At 53.1% G+C, this 17,039-nt stretch overlaps 1 protein-coding gene across 1 annotated transcript; it reads left to right on the forward strand.

Annotated features, from left to right (window-relative positions):
* The first annotated feature begins 17 nt into the window (after positions 1-17).
* Positions 18-16,795, forward strand: TLR5 (toll like receptor 5). Its single transcript, NM_001320280.1, is given in 4 exon segments — positions 18-74; positions 2,808-2,940; positions 7,078-7,241; positions 13,307-16,795. A coding segment is annotated over 1 exon segment (2,577 nt). The 5' UTR covers positions 18-74; positions 2,808-2,940; positions 7,078-7,241; positions 13,307-13,310; the 3' UTR covers positions 15,888-16,795.
* Positions 16,796-17,039: the final 244 nt, after the last annotated feature.

Raw genomic sequence — 17,039 nt, forward strand, 5'->3', positions numbered from 1 at the left:
CGGATGTCAGGCGCTGGGTGGCGGCGGGGAGCAGTGAGCGGACGCGCGTGCGACGCGGGGAGACCTCCCCGGAGGTGAGCGCCCTGCTGCGGACGAGAGCGGGCGAGGGCCCGCGCCCCGCAGCTGGGGACAGGGCGGGGGCCGGAGTCGCGGGGACCGAGCTGCCTGCGGCCTCCGGCGCCTCTCTCGCTCCAGGGGCGTCCCGGGCTGTTTTCAGCTCCTCTCCCTGCGCCGGGCGTGCCATCTCTGGACCGCGCTCTCTGCCCCTGGGGGTCCCTGGGCAGCGTTGCGGGGGGTCCCTCGTTTGGGGTAGAGGAGGGGGAGCATGTGGATACCTTGGGCCCTGCAGACTGGACACAAGGAAACCCCACTTTGAGGAGTCACTTGCACCTTTACCTTGGAACAGTCTTATCAGACAGGTTTTCACTTTGTCCCCGCCCCCCGGAAAGGGGCAGGTGGCTTCACTGTCTCGCGTAGAAGAGGGAGGTGGCGACCTCCAGCAGGCCCATGGAAATCCCAGAAAGTTCCTGAGCTGCTCGACGAAAGGCCTAGAAACCCCCACCCCACAGCACCAGGGAGGGCAGCCTGGCAGAGGGTCCGAGATTAATACTGTAGGCTTTTATGTTTAAAGAAATCTGCCTGGGAAGATGTGAGCAGCGGCCCTGGAAAACCAGAGCCGGGGCGGCATTTTCTGCCGCGAGGGTGGGTCTGTGACCCCCCTGGGGGTGAGAGCTGCCCCGGAAGCCTGCTGAGGCCGGCGGGAGTGAGGATTGCTGGCGGCGCTTTCTCCCTGCGGGGATTAGCTATGTAGTCACCCCGTGTCGAACACACCTGTCCACCCCATGACCCACTTCTGAGCAATGATCTGGTCACTGCCAGGCCCTCTTGGACGTCAGGGCCATCTGGGATGCGTTCTCTCCTCTCCGGCAGAGGGCATTAGTGGTGACGTGCTGATGCCAGGTGCTGCTGCCCAGGGGAGCAGCCAGGCCCTGGCCAGACGTGCGGTCGGATCACTTTTCCCCACATCGACTCAGCCGGTCTGAGCTCTGACAAGTCTGTCCAAGGTCTCCTGGACTTCCTGACTTGCATCACCTGAGGTCTTGAGGGCAGAAGACGGTGGCCAGGCATAGCGATCTGCTAGTTCAAAGAAGCCAGCCAGTGTGGGCTGGAGAAGGCAGAGAGGGCGTCAGAGCGGCTTGGTCTTAAGCGGAACATGGAGTGACAGGCAGGGCCAGGGAGAGGAAGGAAGTCCGAGGCTAATAGGAAGCTCGAAACCAGCCAACAGCTGCCCACCCCCCCGGATGCAGTCCAAATACCCTGCCTCCCCTTCCGGCTCCTGCCCTGTCTTCTGTCCCGGCCATGCTGATGTTCCGTGAGGTTCTGACCAGGTCTCTTCTGCATGCCTCTTTCTCTTTCCGCATGCTCTTCGGTGCCAGAATGCTGTTGGAGTAAAAAACCCTCTCCGTTCTTAAGAAGCATCTCAAATGGCATCTTCTTCACAGAAGACTTCCTGGCTGCCCACCCCGACCCCCAACCCCTCACCCCTCCCCGGTCTTCAAGCAGAGCTGGGGAGTTCCTTCTTTGCTCTCCTTTGCTCCTTGCATGAGCCTCCACTGAAGCTCTTACACCCTGAATTGCCCGTTGGAGTTGAGGGGTCTCTCAACTAAAGGGGTCCCTCGCTAAAGCAGGGCCGTGTGTCACTCATCTTGCAAAAGTTGGGGGCTGGGACGTAGCAGGCATTCGGTAAATGATTCTTCATTGAAAGTCAGCCATGTACGAGGCACAGGGAGGCAGCCTCCGTGAGGGAAGCTCCCATAGGGAAGCCAGATCTCATGGGATCAAAGAGAGGCCGGTCGATGGGCAGTGGGGACGTGGGTGGAGCCTTTCGACTTCATGTCTGAGGAATTTGGCCATGAAAGAAAGGACAGATTATCTCTCTGCGAGAAGGGAGGAGTGAGTGTGTCAAGAGATGTTTTTGTTTGTTTTATGACAAGAGAGATCTGACCACAGTGGAAGGCCGGAGAGAAGGAGCCCATTTATGCTAAAGGATTTGGATGAAAGCCCCCCTTCCACGTCGATTGTATTTCGTGTAAACCTCCGTCCTGTCTTCTTTCCCCTGCAAATGTCCCAGAGAACTTTCATTTTGGGTAATCGCCAAAGTCGCCCTAACGCTAAATCCAATCAGAGGATGTGGCAATGCTGCCATGATTGGGTCTCACCTCCCTGGCCTGTGGTAAACTTGTCCCCAAACTTGACTTCACAGTGGTGCTGGCCAGACGTTTCTCAGCTCCTGCACTCACATATAACACCCATCATAACGGCACACGAACAGCGTTTACTCTGAGCCGGACACTGTGCCGGGTACCCGTGAGGTGCGTGTTGTTGTTATTCTTATTTTTCAGATGCCAAAAAGCAAGCCCGTGCCTTACTGTAGATCAATGTTCATGTTCCTGACACTGCAACAAGATTCACAGTCCTGGCACCGCTGGCCGCATGACTCGTCCGAGGTCACCAAACCAGCGACCCATCTGCACCCAGTTTCATTGTGGGTTAGATGGGCTTTAATAGTCAATAAGTGATTTGATAGTCGACAAATAATCCACTATGTGAGGCATTGCAAGGGACCACAAAATAAGGCTACATGTCTCTCTCTCCTCATGGGGTCTTCAGAAAGAACCACTTGTTTTGTAGTCTGGAAAAGTGGGCCAGCGTTGGAGCCCGGACAGCCCCGGTGAAGGCAGAGGCTGCAGCCGCCCTCGGCCCTGAGTCTGTGTGAACTGAGACTCCTCCCTGTGCTCTGCTTCCAGGTACACGCTGTCCCCGGCGCACGATGGTTCGACCTACGAGTTTCTGACTTTACGATGGTGCCAAAGCGATACCCATACGGCTGCCCCGTTTTCTCTCTTTCAATACAGTGAAAGCGAAATGATCGATAATGACGTGAGATATTCAACACTTTATTATAAAATAAGCCTTGTGTTAGATGATTCTGCCCAACGGCCTCCTAATGTAAGAGTTCTGAGCCCGTCTCAGGTAGGCTAGGTCGAGCTATGGTGTTCAACAGGTGTATTAAATGTATTTTCAACGGAAGGTGTTGTTCATTTACGATGGGATTATAGGGGTGTAATCCCACTGTAAGTCGAGGAGCATCTGTAGTTCTAAGACTAACGTTTTATTTTCTTCCCTAACATGCAGAATGAATGGTGCGAGAGTATGAATCTCTACCATGCTCGGGTGATTTCTTCTCTCGATATCAACTTAATATTCGTTGGGAGCCTTTGTCTCATCAAGAATAGAAACCACCCCTTGGTTTTGCCATAACTTCCGGGTGTTACCCATGGTCAAGACCGTGGGGTAGAGGTGGGGGTGATCCTGCTCGGGTGACCACCGAGCATGAGCCCACTCCTTGGTCTCCGTGGCTTCTAGACCACACAGCCAACCTCTGGGGTCCTGCCAGGGACTGTCCTCCGGGGACCCACAGACCTATCCTCCCCTCCTCTTTCTTCCAAGCCTCTCTGCTTCTCGCCACTACCTCCTCTCCTCTCTGTGCCTCCAGGAAAAGCCTGTATGTCCTTGACCTAAGGCCATGTTCAGAAAATCAAAGCCAGAAGAACCTGCAAGCTACTTCTGGGTCCAGTCCTGCCTCGTACATGGCTTGGGGCAATGATGTGGGGAGACTACTAGAGATGTGGGGGTGGGCGGAGCTGCAGGGGGCGCTGTGAAGTTCTCTCTCCTCAAAATATTATCTGGCCCTAGAAGCCATCCCCTCTGAGAGTAAATCCTTAGGGGGCAGAGAAGGTGCTATTTAAGGCCAGGATATATATGGATCTGTTTTACTTATTCGTTTTACTGGTACATCAATAATATTATTTTCCACTAGATATTTTCCAGATCCTCTATAAGAGGCTCGCACATTTGCCAAAAGGGGTGGTGAACGTTCCACTCCAAGGACTGTGCCCTGGTCTGTGATTGATGTCATGACACAATTGCTGCCATTATACACAGGCCAAGGGAAGTTGAACTTGTCAGAGACGCCCAGATGACAGCCACGGTCGGGGGGAGACTAGGACACGGGTCTCCCCTCTCCCATCCCTGTGCTTCTGCCAGGATCTCACACATCCTGGAAGTTGCCGCCCACACGAAGTTGGAGCCAAGTCTCTGACCGCCTCCACTGGGAACTCAGAATGGAGCACGGCCACCCTGGGCAGCCTGCCCAGGGCAGGTTCCACAACGTGGGCACGTGTCGAGGACGTGTGCTTCCAGCAGGGGTGTGGCTCCCAGCCCCCGCCAGTCCCTGCTCACGGCCCCCGTGGCCCCGCAGAGGGAAGCATCTTTTCTCCCCTGCACCTTGCAGGCAGGGAGAGCCTGGCCCTCTCCTGGTGGCCTGACTGCCTCTCTCCTCTCCCTCACCCGAACCGGGGGGTGTCTCCGCCACTGGCAGAGCGCACCTGACTTTATCTGCCTGCGGAAGTTTCTCTTGAGGCTTTTGCTAGCCCCGCACAGACTCCAGATCCCACCCAGGATGGTTCTCAAATGTTTCGTAATCTCTCTTCACATTTCCATTCTCTGGAAATGTCCCAGGGATCATAGTTTAATAAGGGTTTTCTTCCCAGTGTCCCACCCATCCAGCTGTTTCCAGTTTGCGTCACAATCCAAATGATTTTTGCTGCTCTTCGCAGACTGTCTGGGTCGTGACTGTCAGGGCCTGTAATCCCGGCTCTCCTCTGCTCCTGCTCCTGCCTGACCTTGCGGTCGCCCACCTTTCCTGGCGTTGGCTTTGCTCATCGACACGCCAGCTTTCGCTGAGTTGCATTCAAGGAGGCTGTCGGAGCCTCAGGTGACGTTTTCTCATTGAGGACATTAGTGCCGCCTGAACCTGAGGACAGGTAGAGATGTGGAAATCCTTGGTGAGCTGTCTTTTCCCAAGGATTTCGAATGTGTTTCGCTAGCTGTTTTTAATAAGCGCTTGGATGGAATGATGTCCATTAGACGCTTTAAAACCGTTTTTAATGAGCAGACGGAGAGAAGCCATCCTGTACCTAAACCATCTGGGTTTGCAACACACTGTCTAGAATATCAGCGCCTCTGAATGCTGCTGGTTTGGTTGTATTGTGGTTTTGAGGGTCCATCGCCTGACGATGTTAAAGAGGATAGGGGAGCTTTTACAGAATTTTTCGGGAGTGCAGAAAAGAAAACACTGGATCACCCCAGCATATTGAGAAATTCCATTTCCTTTTCTCACTGGCCCCTTCAGTGGTTTCTAAAAGGAATACGTTTCTGGTGAGGTGCAGTTGGATAAAGGATGTCTGTCTACTTAAGCAAGCAAGAAATCATGGAGGATTATGCATCAATAGCTGATTCTCTGGTTCGGGCCCTGGAGTGTCCTCAGCAGCCACTGCTGATGCTTCCTGGGGGAAAGTAAAACTCATTGTCGCTGCCCTATGTATGATTAAGCTGATGCTGAGAGAGGTTAAGCACGTGCTCAAGGTCACACGTCTGTTAAATTGCGGAGCTAGGATTTGAATCCAGCTACGAAAAAAATCCAAATTGTGTACACTGCAAAAACAGATACAGCCTCAAAGGGCTCGTGGGGGTGGGGGTGGGTAATTCCTTCTAAGGTGCAGGCTCAGGAAGAAGAGGCATCACTGTCCGGCTTTGAAATTCAGTAGCGATGCCTCTCCCTGTGCCTTGGGAATGGCCGGCCCACCAGGCGCACCTTTGTGCGTTCTGACTGTAAGCGAGGCGAACTTCCCAGCCGAGCTTAGCTTAGGGAGGCTGGCGGCCTCCACACCCCCAGCTCAGCGTGTCCTGCGGGCTCCTCTTCCCCGTCTCTGCCCTTGGTGCGCCCCTTGCTGGTCTCCAGGGGAAGCGCCTGTCCTGGGATCAGAAATTGCACCCAAGCTCCCATTTCCATAGCTCCAAGTAAAACGAGGTGATGTGTCAAGAAGCCTCAGAAGCCTCAAATGAATCTTCTTCAAGGAATCATCTGACGCCTCACCCTCTAGGGCTGAGAAAAAGGTGACCGTATTAACACGGCCCTCTTTCCAAAGTGATCATGCCGTATCTTGGTCACACGCACTTCATTTCCAGGAAAACGGGGCAGCCCGAATAGTGAGCAGTGATGCAGATAACAGGTCACTTAAGTCCTTCCACTCAAATTGTGGTCAATGAATCAGCATCAGCATCATCTGGAGGCTTGTTAGAAATGCAGGATCCCAGGTCCCGGCCCAGCCGACTGAATCAGAATCTGCATTTCAGCAAGATCTCCAGGTGCTTCATATGCAAAGCACCCTTTGAGGCTCTGTATCTGTTTCATGGCATATTCAATTTTGATTTTTTTTGAAAGATCAAAATGACAACTAAGTTTGCAGGTGGATTCAAGTCCTACTTTCACAATTTAGTAGATGCGTGACCGTAGGCAAATGCTTACCCTCTCTGACCATCAGTGTAATCATCTATAAAATAATGGAAAGCATTAGAAGTCAGTTCAACTTTCACTGCCCTTCTCATCCTAAATCTGAGACCTGGCAATTATCCCGTGTCTCCTAACTCAGCCATCATTTACCCCGATGTACTGCTTAGAAATGTCACATTCTGATAGCGAGCTTAGCTGTTTTTCCCTAGAAACTTGCAAGTTCTTTGCTCACGGTGGCTTGTCCTCACTCTTGTGCTTGAGTTCCCGGTAAATGACTACAGATATGTCATGAACGGGACTTCTAAGTTCAAGGGAGATGCTTCCTTGAAGTAAATCACCACTGCAGTGATTTAATAAGGATGGACTGGATTATGAAGTGCAGGGTTTTCCTTCCTGGAGTTACAGGGAAGAAAGGCTGAGCGTCTGGCTTAGATACCCACCTTCCGAACCACAGGCTGGGCCTCAGATTGCTCAAGATCCCTTCACTTCTGAGGTTCCATGTGCTCTGGTTGACAATATGGCCTTGACATTTTCTAATTAGAATTCTACTCAAGAAGAGACATAGCTAAAGTTTTAAATTCTTCTACAAAGAAAATTGCTGAATGGCATAGAAAAATATTTTCTGTTTCTCTCTCTTACTTGGCTTTCCTGTGCTCCTTTAGGAAAACAAAAGCCCTTTCTCCTGAGTCACTGAAAAATCACTGACCACCATCATGTCTGAGATGAAGTTTCTGGTGTCAGGAACTGAAGTCCTTAAACAACCAGGGGACCCGTGCCCATAGAGTAAGAAGAACATATCAGAAGCTCCTTGTGGTAGAACTGGGAGGTAAGTACCCCGATGAAAACAAATCTTCAAAATACTGATGAGGAAACAAGTACCAACTTCCAGTTATAAAATAAGTCATGGGGATGTAAGGTAGAGCATAGGGTGACATATAGGAACTAAACTTATCGTGGTGATGGCTTTGCAAGGTATAGAGATGTTGAATCACTGTGTTGTACACCTGAAACTTTTATAATATTGTACATCAACTACAATTAAAAAGAAATTTTAAAAATAAACGAAATGATTACAAAAAATATTATTGGGGTGCTTACGTCGTGCTGTGTACTTAAGGGTCTCTGCCCTCACAAAATTTACAATCCTGGGGGAAGGCACAAAATAACAAAAATGCTCTCATGGAGATGCAGACAGAATATCAAGGCAGGGAGAGATAAAGTGTGCCTGTGGCCATATGAGAACTGATTCGTGGAAGAGCCTGGCCTCTGAGACAGGCTTTGAAGGGTGAGTTGGAATTGCATAAGCAGATGAGACAAATACCAGCGTTCAAGCCCGGGGACCGGCCTAAGCAGAGAAATCGAATGGAAGCCAATTGTGAGACAGCAAACTGCTCCTGGAGCACAGGGCGAGACTGTAGATACAGTCAGGAGCGTAGGTCGGCTTGACTCCCCCGCTGTTAAATGAGAAGGTCAGGTGCTAAGGGCCCTCTCTCGTGAACCATTCCAGGACGAGGTGGTAGGGCACGGTGGGGGCCCTGAACTCTTATGCCCTGAAGAGAAGAGTCCGACCTTCGTGGGCAGAGGGAGCCAGCAAGGCCTCTGCTCAGAGCAGTGCTCTGCATGCCCCGCTGCGTAGCCGAGTGGGAGAAACGTGTGTCGGGATAGGATGGACCGGGCTGGATCGGCTAGGAGGTCACTGCAGTGGCCCAGGCAGGATGCAGTGGGGCTGGGGGCCGGGCAGCAGCACAAACTTGGAAAGGAAGGGATCCAGTGCTGGCGGTGTCCCCAGGCCGGCTTCACAGAGTCGGCCACCAACCGCATTGATGTCGTGCTTGAAGCTTCTTCCGGTGGGGAATTAAGGAGACCAGTGGGATGTTTGAATAATGTATATATACGCTGAAGATGGAAACGAGGGTCCATACCCCAAGACGAGGACGAGGCAAGGCTGGACCAGTTAGAAAGTCCTCCGGGAGGCTGCGGCCCCGAAGGCTCTGGCTTTGGGGGAAACGGCGTAGATGTCCACAAGGATGTTTCAAGGTGTGTCCAGATAAGGACAAAGAAGGAAGGGACAAGGTCACTCTCAGAAGACGATGGTGCAATACCAGCAGTGACACTCCCTGAAGGAGGAAAGGGAGCCCCGGGTAGGAGGGAAGAAAGCAGGTGAGGGGGGCTGCCTGGAAGGGCCCAGACTCCCGCCGAGACCAGTGCATGCCAGGCGCTCTGCGCACCCTCAGACTAGCCCTCAGCACCCAGCCGTCGGCTCTGCAGGGCCACGGACAGGGCGGGAGGACCCAGGGGCCGGATATCATGAGCTCGTCCATTCACGTCCTAGATGCCGGCAAGGTGGCCGTGACCCACAGAGAACAAAGTAACAGCTGCCCCCGGAAATGAAATTCAAATGTACAGAAAGGGACGCAGGCCGGCTTTGCGACCACACGCCGGAGCGCTTGGCAGCTCCTGGGGACACCTTCCCAGACCTTTAGCCGGTGCTCTGGGAAAGGCAGAGCCTCAGCAAGTCGCAGCGACTCGGCTCATTTCCGTCCTGACCGAGTCACCAGCTCCTGGCAGCTCCGGGAGTGTGGCAAGGCATCTGGCAGAGTTTCTCGAGGTGCCCCCTTGCCACCCCCCGCTGCGCGGCTGATGGAACTGAAACTGCTCCTCAAAGAAGAATGTTTCGCTAGCTCCACTTAATAGACCTGCTTTGTGTTATAGAGTCAGACACACTTAGCGATGCAAACAGACCCTAATGGCCCCCAACCGTCAGCGGTAACTAAACCATCCTCCTGAGAGGCGAGCTCGCCAGATGCTAATAACTGTCCCGCTCAGGCGAGCCAGCGGTGGGCCTGACAAGTGGGTGAGGAGCTCGCTTTCTTTCGGCTTGCACGAATGGGGCGCCCCCTCTGGCCGCGCTAGCCTGGGTGTGGCCGCCTGGGCCTGGCCCAACCCTCCGGACCTCCCGGAGGCGCCACAGGGTGCTGCCCCCAGGACCCCCAACGAGCCCCCTGTGGCAGCACTGCCTGGCTCGGTGGGTCACCCCAGTGGCTGCCGTGAGCTTCAGGTCAAGACTCAGGCCTGCCTAGAAGCAAGGCTGACCGCTCCTGGGGGGGCTGGTGGGGACACTTGGGGCACCTGGGAGTCGTGTGAAGGACAGAGTGGGTCGGATACGGCACCCCGAAGTGAGTGCCAGCCACCTCTGCGTGCCACTCCCTGACAGAGCTCGGCCGCCTGGCGCAGGCACGCGGGCAGGCCGCGGGTGTAGACAGTGGGTGTAGACAGCGGGTGTAGACAGGTGGGGCAGGAGAGCAAGGAGGCCGGAGTGGACGACGTTGAAGGGGGGCTCGAAGGGAAGGCCGCGGGGTCTCGAGGGAGAAGGACGGGGAGGCGGAAGGAGGTGGGGGGAGCCGGGCGTGAGCGGGCGGGGGTTCGGCATTCAGGGGGGCGTCTCAGGCGCGGGCCACCCGGGTCGAGGTGGAACTTCACAGGGAAGGCGAAGCGGGCGAGGGGCCGAGAGGCAAATCTTCCACTTGGGGCCCGTGCCCTTTGCGACTGAGAGGAAGTGACCACAGATTAGGAGACGATGACTTTGTGGTGGGCTACAGCCCCCCCGTTCTCAACCCCAGTGCAGCCACGCAGGAGGCACTGGGCTGACGGTAGACACTAGACGGGGCTGCGTGGTCTCCAGCAAGTGACTTAACTTCTCTGGGCCTCAGTGTCCTCATCTGTATAAGGGGGATAACAACGGTGCCCTCAAAAGACTGGGAGGATGAGGGGAGGGGGGAAGCTCAGGGCTGTGTGGGGAGGAGCAGGCGAAGGTTCCCCACTCAGGGGGCTCGAGAATTTGCAGTGCTCAGCAGCAGCAAATCCTGTGGCTTTTGAAAGAAGCTGAAGCTGCATCTGGGGAACAAAGTCAAGTTCAAGGTAGTGCTGCCGCCCATATGTTTTACTGGAATTATCGTCGGAGGGGGGCGCCAGGCTGGAAGGACTGGGGCCCCAACAACCTTTCGGACTTCGTGGTGCCCGTTTGCTGGCGTGTTCCAATGGGATTCTATATGCTGCATCTAGAGAATTCTGCATCTAGAGCACGCACTTGACCATGAGGTTCACCTTGCCCACTGGCCTTGAGCCTTCATCCAAGCCTCAGTTTGCACTGCATGTTTGGCCTCGGTCCAAGATTTCTATTGCAACGTGAACTTGGAGAATCTCTCCCAAGCACCCATTCAGAATTCAGTATTCTCAGAGAGCGAGTCCTCCACGCCCAAGACCCGGCCACCCGCCAGATGTGGGCCACCACCTGCCAGGAGAAGGTTCTCTCTGCAGCCTTGCCGCCGAGAATTCCGGACCCCGCCAAGGACCCCATCACTGGTGTTACTTGTTAAGGATCGAGCATCAATCAGCACAAGTGCAGCCCTGGCTCCAGCCAGGGGGATTTGCGGGCTGCGATGGCCTGGAACGGAGGCGCCCCTGAAGTGCAGGCCTCCCCGGGTCCTGTGGAGACCCCTCGGCCCCTCACTCACCCGGGCTCAGGCACACGGCAGTGCTGTCCAGACAATTAAGTCGCGAAAGGGAAGCTGCTCCGCTAAGGGCTGAGATGAAGCTAAATGAACTCAACTCGAATGAAAGAGACGCTGACCCTCCTCCCTCCGGCCTCATTATCTTAATTGACAGCTCTTGGCGGGAGTGTGGCTCACAGGCCGCACCGATGTGCTGGCTCTGCCGGACCCCCAGCCCTCCGAGCAGGCTGGCCCCCAATGCTCGCAGCCCTCCGAATTCCTTTCCGCCCTTCTTCCTCTAGGACAGCCCCGGGGTGTCCGAGTTGGGAGGGCTCCTTAGACCAGTGTTTCTCAGACCAGGCCCACCGACCACCTGCTTCAAAGTGCCTGGGATTCGGCTGTGAAGCGAACTTTCCAGCCTTTGCCAGACCCACGAAGCCTGAATTTCTAGGACTTGCTGGGGTGTCAGGAGTGTTGCTTTTTCCCTCATTTTTCCAAGGCGAAGAGATATTTATTGCAGGGTTTACGTACTTCTTAACCACGTAACGGGCTCAAAACGGTGCTGCCGTTTTCACATGCTTCTTCACGTGCCGCTCAGGAGGTTTCTGCGTGTGGTACCTGGCGCCTTCCTGCAGCAGCCCTGCCTGCTCACTGTGATTTTGCATAGCATGGTGACATTTTGGAAGGAATCCCTACGCCCCCTGACGGCAGAGCTCACAGTCTAAGTAACTGTAGGTGTTGCTTCTCGCCCTCTTTCTGATAGTGGCTTGGGAGCAGGCTGCCCTGGCCCTTCCCTTGCTCCCTCTGCCAGCTCTCGGAGACCTGGATTTCTGACTAGATGGCGCCGGCCTCTGACAGGGTCAGATGCTGCTCCCCACAACCTAAACTTTGGGAAAGCAGGTGGCCCGGGCTGGAGGAGCTCCCTCTCGGCCTTACTCACGCTCTCCCTGCTCTTGCTCCCGCTGGCCTCAGCCCCTTAGAGGTCACTTAGTCTTCTCTCGTGGATGTCCCTGTGTCCACGCCTGTTCCTCACCAGCTCGCTCGCTCGCGCTCTCTCTCTCTCTCTCTCTCTCTCTCTCTCTCTCTCTCTCTCTCTGCCTCGAGACCACTCTTGGGCGCTCCTCTTTCTGAGGCTTTTTCGGATCTTAAACGAGTAGCTGATTCTCGTCTGTAGACTGGATTTGCCCAGTACCAGTGTTCATTCACACTGCCTGCCACCCGGCTTCCTGCTCCTGACCCAGGACACCGGCGTGGGTGGGCCGTCCCCACCAGCTCTGTCTTCATGAGCGGCCCCTCCAGACTCCTGCCAACCTGCTGGCTCCCCTGGCTCCCCTGCTCACAAGTCCTGGCTCTTCATCTCTTAAAGTCTGTTCCAGAGATAAAAATGTAGTTACGTTACATCTTCTGTATTTCATAAGAAAACAGGTCTCCATAGTATCTTCGTAACATGACAAAACCCCCAATAATTTTCTTTAAAATCTATTTGTTCAGCTGACCTTACTCACCTCACTGTTAATTTTAGCCTCCCTGCTGTGGACTTGAAAATTCAATATTTTGGAATATCTATGGTTTGGGGCTCTCTTTCGTCACTCGTCGTGACCACAAATTCAAGGTCAAGCTACCCAGTTCAGAGGACGCATGGAGGACCAGCAGAGTCATCTGTAAAAAGACAGGAGTGAAACTGAAATATTTAATTCTGTTATTCTGAGCTGGTGTCTTCACTCCCCAGTCTCTGCAGGAACTTTTCTGTCTAGTTACAGCGGCTGCAAAGCTGGTAGCAACTTGGGGGCCAAATTAGCTCTTTCTTGCAAATACTGGCGGTTCAGTATCAGACCATGTTGATCCGAAGTCACTTCAAATCCTCATTTATGAAATTGAAGTTTCTATTCTCCTTCTTCTAGAACAGAGGTCACCAAACTATGGCTTTTGGATCTCAAAACCTAAAATCATTATCATCTGGCCCTTAACAGAAAACGTCTTCCAAGCCCTTTTGTAGAATATAAAATGTGGTGGTGGTTATCTCTATATGAAAGGTTCTCAGTGTGAGGTTGACAGGAATGGGCTTCAGGAGGTCAGTGAACCCCCTGAAATTGGGTGCAAAACATGGTTTACGATGCAAATGTGCATTTCCGGAGGAATCAGAGCTGTCATTGGGTTCTCAAAGGGGTCCATGACCTTAAAACAATTAAGAACCACGTAGAAAATGCAATCTAAGTGACACAGAGAGAGTGAGAAGAACTCTGTCTAGAGCAGACAACATCTGTCAACGGGCCTGTCCACGGAGCCAGTGGAACACAGGGCCTCAGAGAGCAGGCACATCTCAGGATTCCCTGAGTTCTAAGGACCCCTGTGCAATGCCTCAAGCTCAGACGCCTGTGTTTTTATTCCCCCTTCTCTGTAGGATCATGGGAGATCACCTTGACCTTCTCCTGGGAGTGTTGCTCGTGGCCAGTCCTGTGCTTGGAATTTCTTCCTGCTCCTCTGATGGTCGGATGGCCTTATATCGTTTCTGCAACCTCACCCAGATACCCCGGGTCCTCAACACCACTGAGAGCCTCCTGCTAAGCTTCAACTATATCAAGACAGTCACAGCCACGTCTTTCCCCTTCCTGGAGCGGCTGCAGCTGCTGGAGCTCGGAACTCAGTTTTCATCCTTAACTATTGACAAAGAGGCTTTCAGAAACCTGCCCAATCTTCGAATCTTGGACTTGGGCAAAAGTCAGATAGACTTCTTGCATCCGGATGCTTTTCAGGGACTGCCCCATCTGTTTGAACTTAGACTGTTCTCCTGCGGTCTCTCTGACGCTGTGTTAAAAGATGGTTATTTCAGAAATTTGGGGTCTTTGTCTCGCCTGGACCTGTCCACAAATCAGATTCGCAGCCTTTCCCTCCATCCTTCATTCAGGGAGTTGAATTCCTTGAAGTCCATCGATTTCTTCCTCAACCAAATACCCACAGTGTGTGAGCACGAGCTCAAGCCCCTCCGAGGGAAAACGCTCTCATTTTTGAGACTCGCTGCTAACAACCTGTACAGCAGGGTCTCGGTGGACTGGGGGAGGTGCATGAACCCGTTCAGAGACGTGATCCTGGAAACCCTAGACGTTTCTGGCAATGGCTGGACCGTGGACATCACAAGGAACTTTAGCAACGCCATCAACGGAAGCCAGGTTTTCTCCTTGGTTCTTGGCTACCACACTATGGGTTCTGGGTTTGGCTTCCACAACATCAAAGATCCTGACCAGAGCACGTTTGCCGGCCTGGCCGGAAGCTCAGTGGCACAGCTGGACCTCTCCCACGGCTTCATCTTCTCCCTGAACTTCCGACTCTTTGAGACCCTCGCGGAGCTGAAGGTTCTGAACGTTGCCCACAACAAGATAAACAAGATTGCACACGAGGCGTTTTACGGACTCCACAGTCTGCAGGTTCTCAATATGTCACACAACCTTCTTGGGGAGCTTTACAATTTTAACTTCTACGGACTCGCTAACGTGGCCCACATCGACCTGCAGAGGAACCACATCGGGATCATTCAGGAAGAAACGTTCAGATTCCTGGAAAAGTTGAATACCTTGGACCTCCGAGACAATGCCCTCAAAACCATTTATTTTATTCCCAGTATACCTAATATCTTTTTGGGTGGCAATAAACTGGTGACTTTGCCAACCATCAGGTTCACAGCCAACTTCATCCACTTATCAGAGAACAGGCTAGAAAGTCTGGATAATCTCTACTTCCTTCTCCAGGTGCCTCATCTCCAGATTCTCATTTTAAATCAAAATCGCTTTTCCTCATGTAACCAAGGTCGTGTCCATTCAGAGAGTCTCAGCTTAGAGAAGCTTTTCCTCGGAGAAAATATGTTGCAACTTGCCTGGGAGACCGGCTCCTGTTGGGATGTTTTTAAGGGGCTTTCCCGTCTCCAGGTCCTATATTTGAATAATAACTACCTGACTTTTCTCCCGCCAGGAGTATTTAGCGATCTGACTGCCTTAAGGGGACTCAGCCTCAACTCCAACCGGCTGACGGTCCTCTCCCCTGGCGACTTACCGCCTAACTTAGAGATCCTCGATGTATCCAGAAACCAGCTCCTGTCTCCTGATCCTGACGTATTTGCATCACTTCGTTTCGTGGACATAACTCATAACAAGTTCATCTGCGAGTGTGAACTTAGCGCTTTCATCAGGTGGCTCAATCAAACCAATGTCACTATATTTGGGTCTCACGCAGACATATACTGCATGTACCCAAACTCGCTCTCTGGGACTTCCCTCTACTCCGTGTCCACGGACGGTTGTGACGAAGAGGAAATCCTCAAGTCCCTCAAGTTCTCCCTTTTCATCTTATTCACCGTCACGCTGGTCCTGTTCCTCTTGATCGTCCTCACAGTCGTGAAGTTCCGGGGCTTTTGTTTCCTCTGTTATAAGATGGTCCAGAGGCTGCTCTTTGAGGACCGGACCCTGGGAAGAGACTCCGACACGTACACATACGATGCCTATTTGTGCTTCAGTAGCAAGGACTTCGAGTGGGTGCACAATGCTTTGCTCAGACACCTGGACGCTCAGTACAGCGACCAAAACAGATTTCACCTGTGCTTTGAAGAGAGAGACTTCATGCCAGGGGAAGACCACATCGCTAACATCCACAACGCCGTGCGGAGCAGCAGGAAGGTCGTGTGCCTGGTGAGCAGACACTTCCTCAGAGACGGCTGGTGCCTCGAAGCCTTCAGCTACGCCCAGAGCAGGGCCCTGGCCTACCTGAACGGCGCCCTCGTCGTGGTGGTGGTCGGGTCCTTGTCCCAGTACCAGCTCATGAAACACGAGGCCGTCAGGGCCTTTGTACAGAAACGGCAGTACCTGAGGTGGCCGGAGGACCTCCAGGACGTCGGCTGGTTTCTCGATAAACTCTCTCAGCACATACTACGGAAGGAAAAGGAAAAGAAGAAAGACGACAGCATTCAGCTGCAAACTATAGCAACCATCTCCTAGTCGAAGGAGCGGTTTCCGCCGACCTCAAGCCACAGGCAGCGCTAAGGTACCGTTTTCTGAAGGATTTTTTTTTCTCCTGCTATGAACACAGTATAAAGCTCTTGGTTTTCATGACAACACGGTGTCTTGTCTCGCTGACCTCCAAATGGGAAGTAATAGATCCAGAAGATTCTACCAATACCACAGAATATTTCTCAGTCGTGGGAAGGGCGCCTCGAGAGAAGTTACAGATGGCGGACATGAGGGTGGGCCAGGGACCCCCAGCTCGCTGTGCTCTGCAGAAAAACCCGGAGCAGAAAACGATCAGAAAAGAGGCACATTTCCCACTGCAGCCAGGAGCACAGAGCCAGTGCCGGGTGCAGGTCGCGCTCCGTCTCGGGGGCAGGATGTGGTCCCAGAGAAGCTGGGACGAGAATACCGAGATTTCTCACGGCCGTGGACGGTCTTGCCTTCGCCTCCTCCAGACCTAACCCTGTGAGTCATCACGGCGTGTTTTACAGGTGACCTTTATTTCAGCCTGGTGTCCGAGACCTTCCGTGATTTGGCACCAAACTCTCTCTGCTTTATTTCCTTTTTGTCATTTACCGACCGCTGCGGCTGCTATGGAAAGACCTTCGCCTTTGGACGCAGATCCTGGTTTGAGTTCCGGTTCTGCGGATCGTAGGCTCCGTGACCTCGAGCATGTCACACGCCCTCGCTGGACCTCGCTTTCTCATCTGTGGGCGTGATGGTATCTGCCTCGTACAGTTGCCGTAAAAATTAAATTGGCCAAGGACGTCAGGGCTTCTCGGATCTTGTTGTTAGCTGCTCGAGTGGCCACAAGAGGGCGCACGCACTGAGCCTTCTAAAGGCAGTCGGAATTTCTTTGAAATTGTATTTTTTTTAATCTTGAAAGAAATCTATACATAGTTTGCCTTCTGTTTCATTTTTAATGTTTAAGATAGCCATGTTTTTCTAAAAAATATTAAAATTAAAAGGTTTAAATTAAAAAATTTAAACCAAGATGTGCCAAAATTACCCCCTGGCTTCACACTGAGCCTCCTCCAAGCCCAGCATAGCCGGGGGTCAGCTGCGGCTCTTTGAGCAGTGCCCTAGGCCTGGCTCTCAGCACTCCCAAATGTCACTCCCTGTCCCTCATGGTATTCCCCTCAT

The sequence above is a fragment of the Pteropus alecto genome, unplaced genomic scaffold (assembly GCF_000325575.1).
Source record: "Pteropus alecto unplaced genomic scaffold, ASM32557v1 scaffold65, whole genome shotgun sequence".
NCBI classification, from domain to species: domain Eukaryota; kingdom Metazoa; phylum Chordata; class Mammalia; order Chiroptera; family Pteropodidae; genus Pteropus; species Pteropus alecto.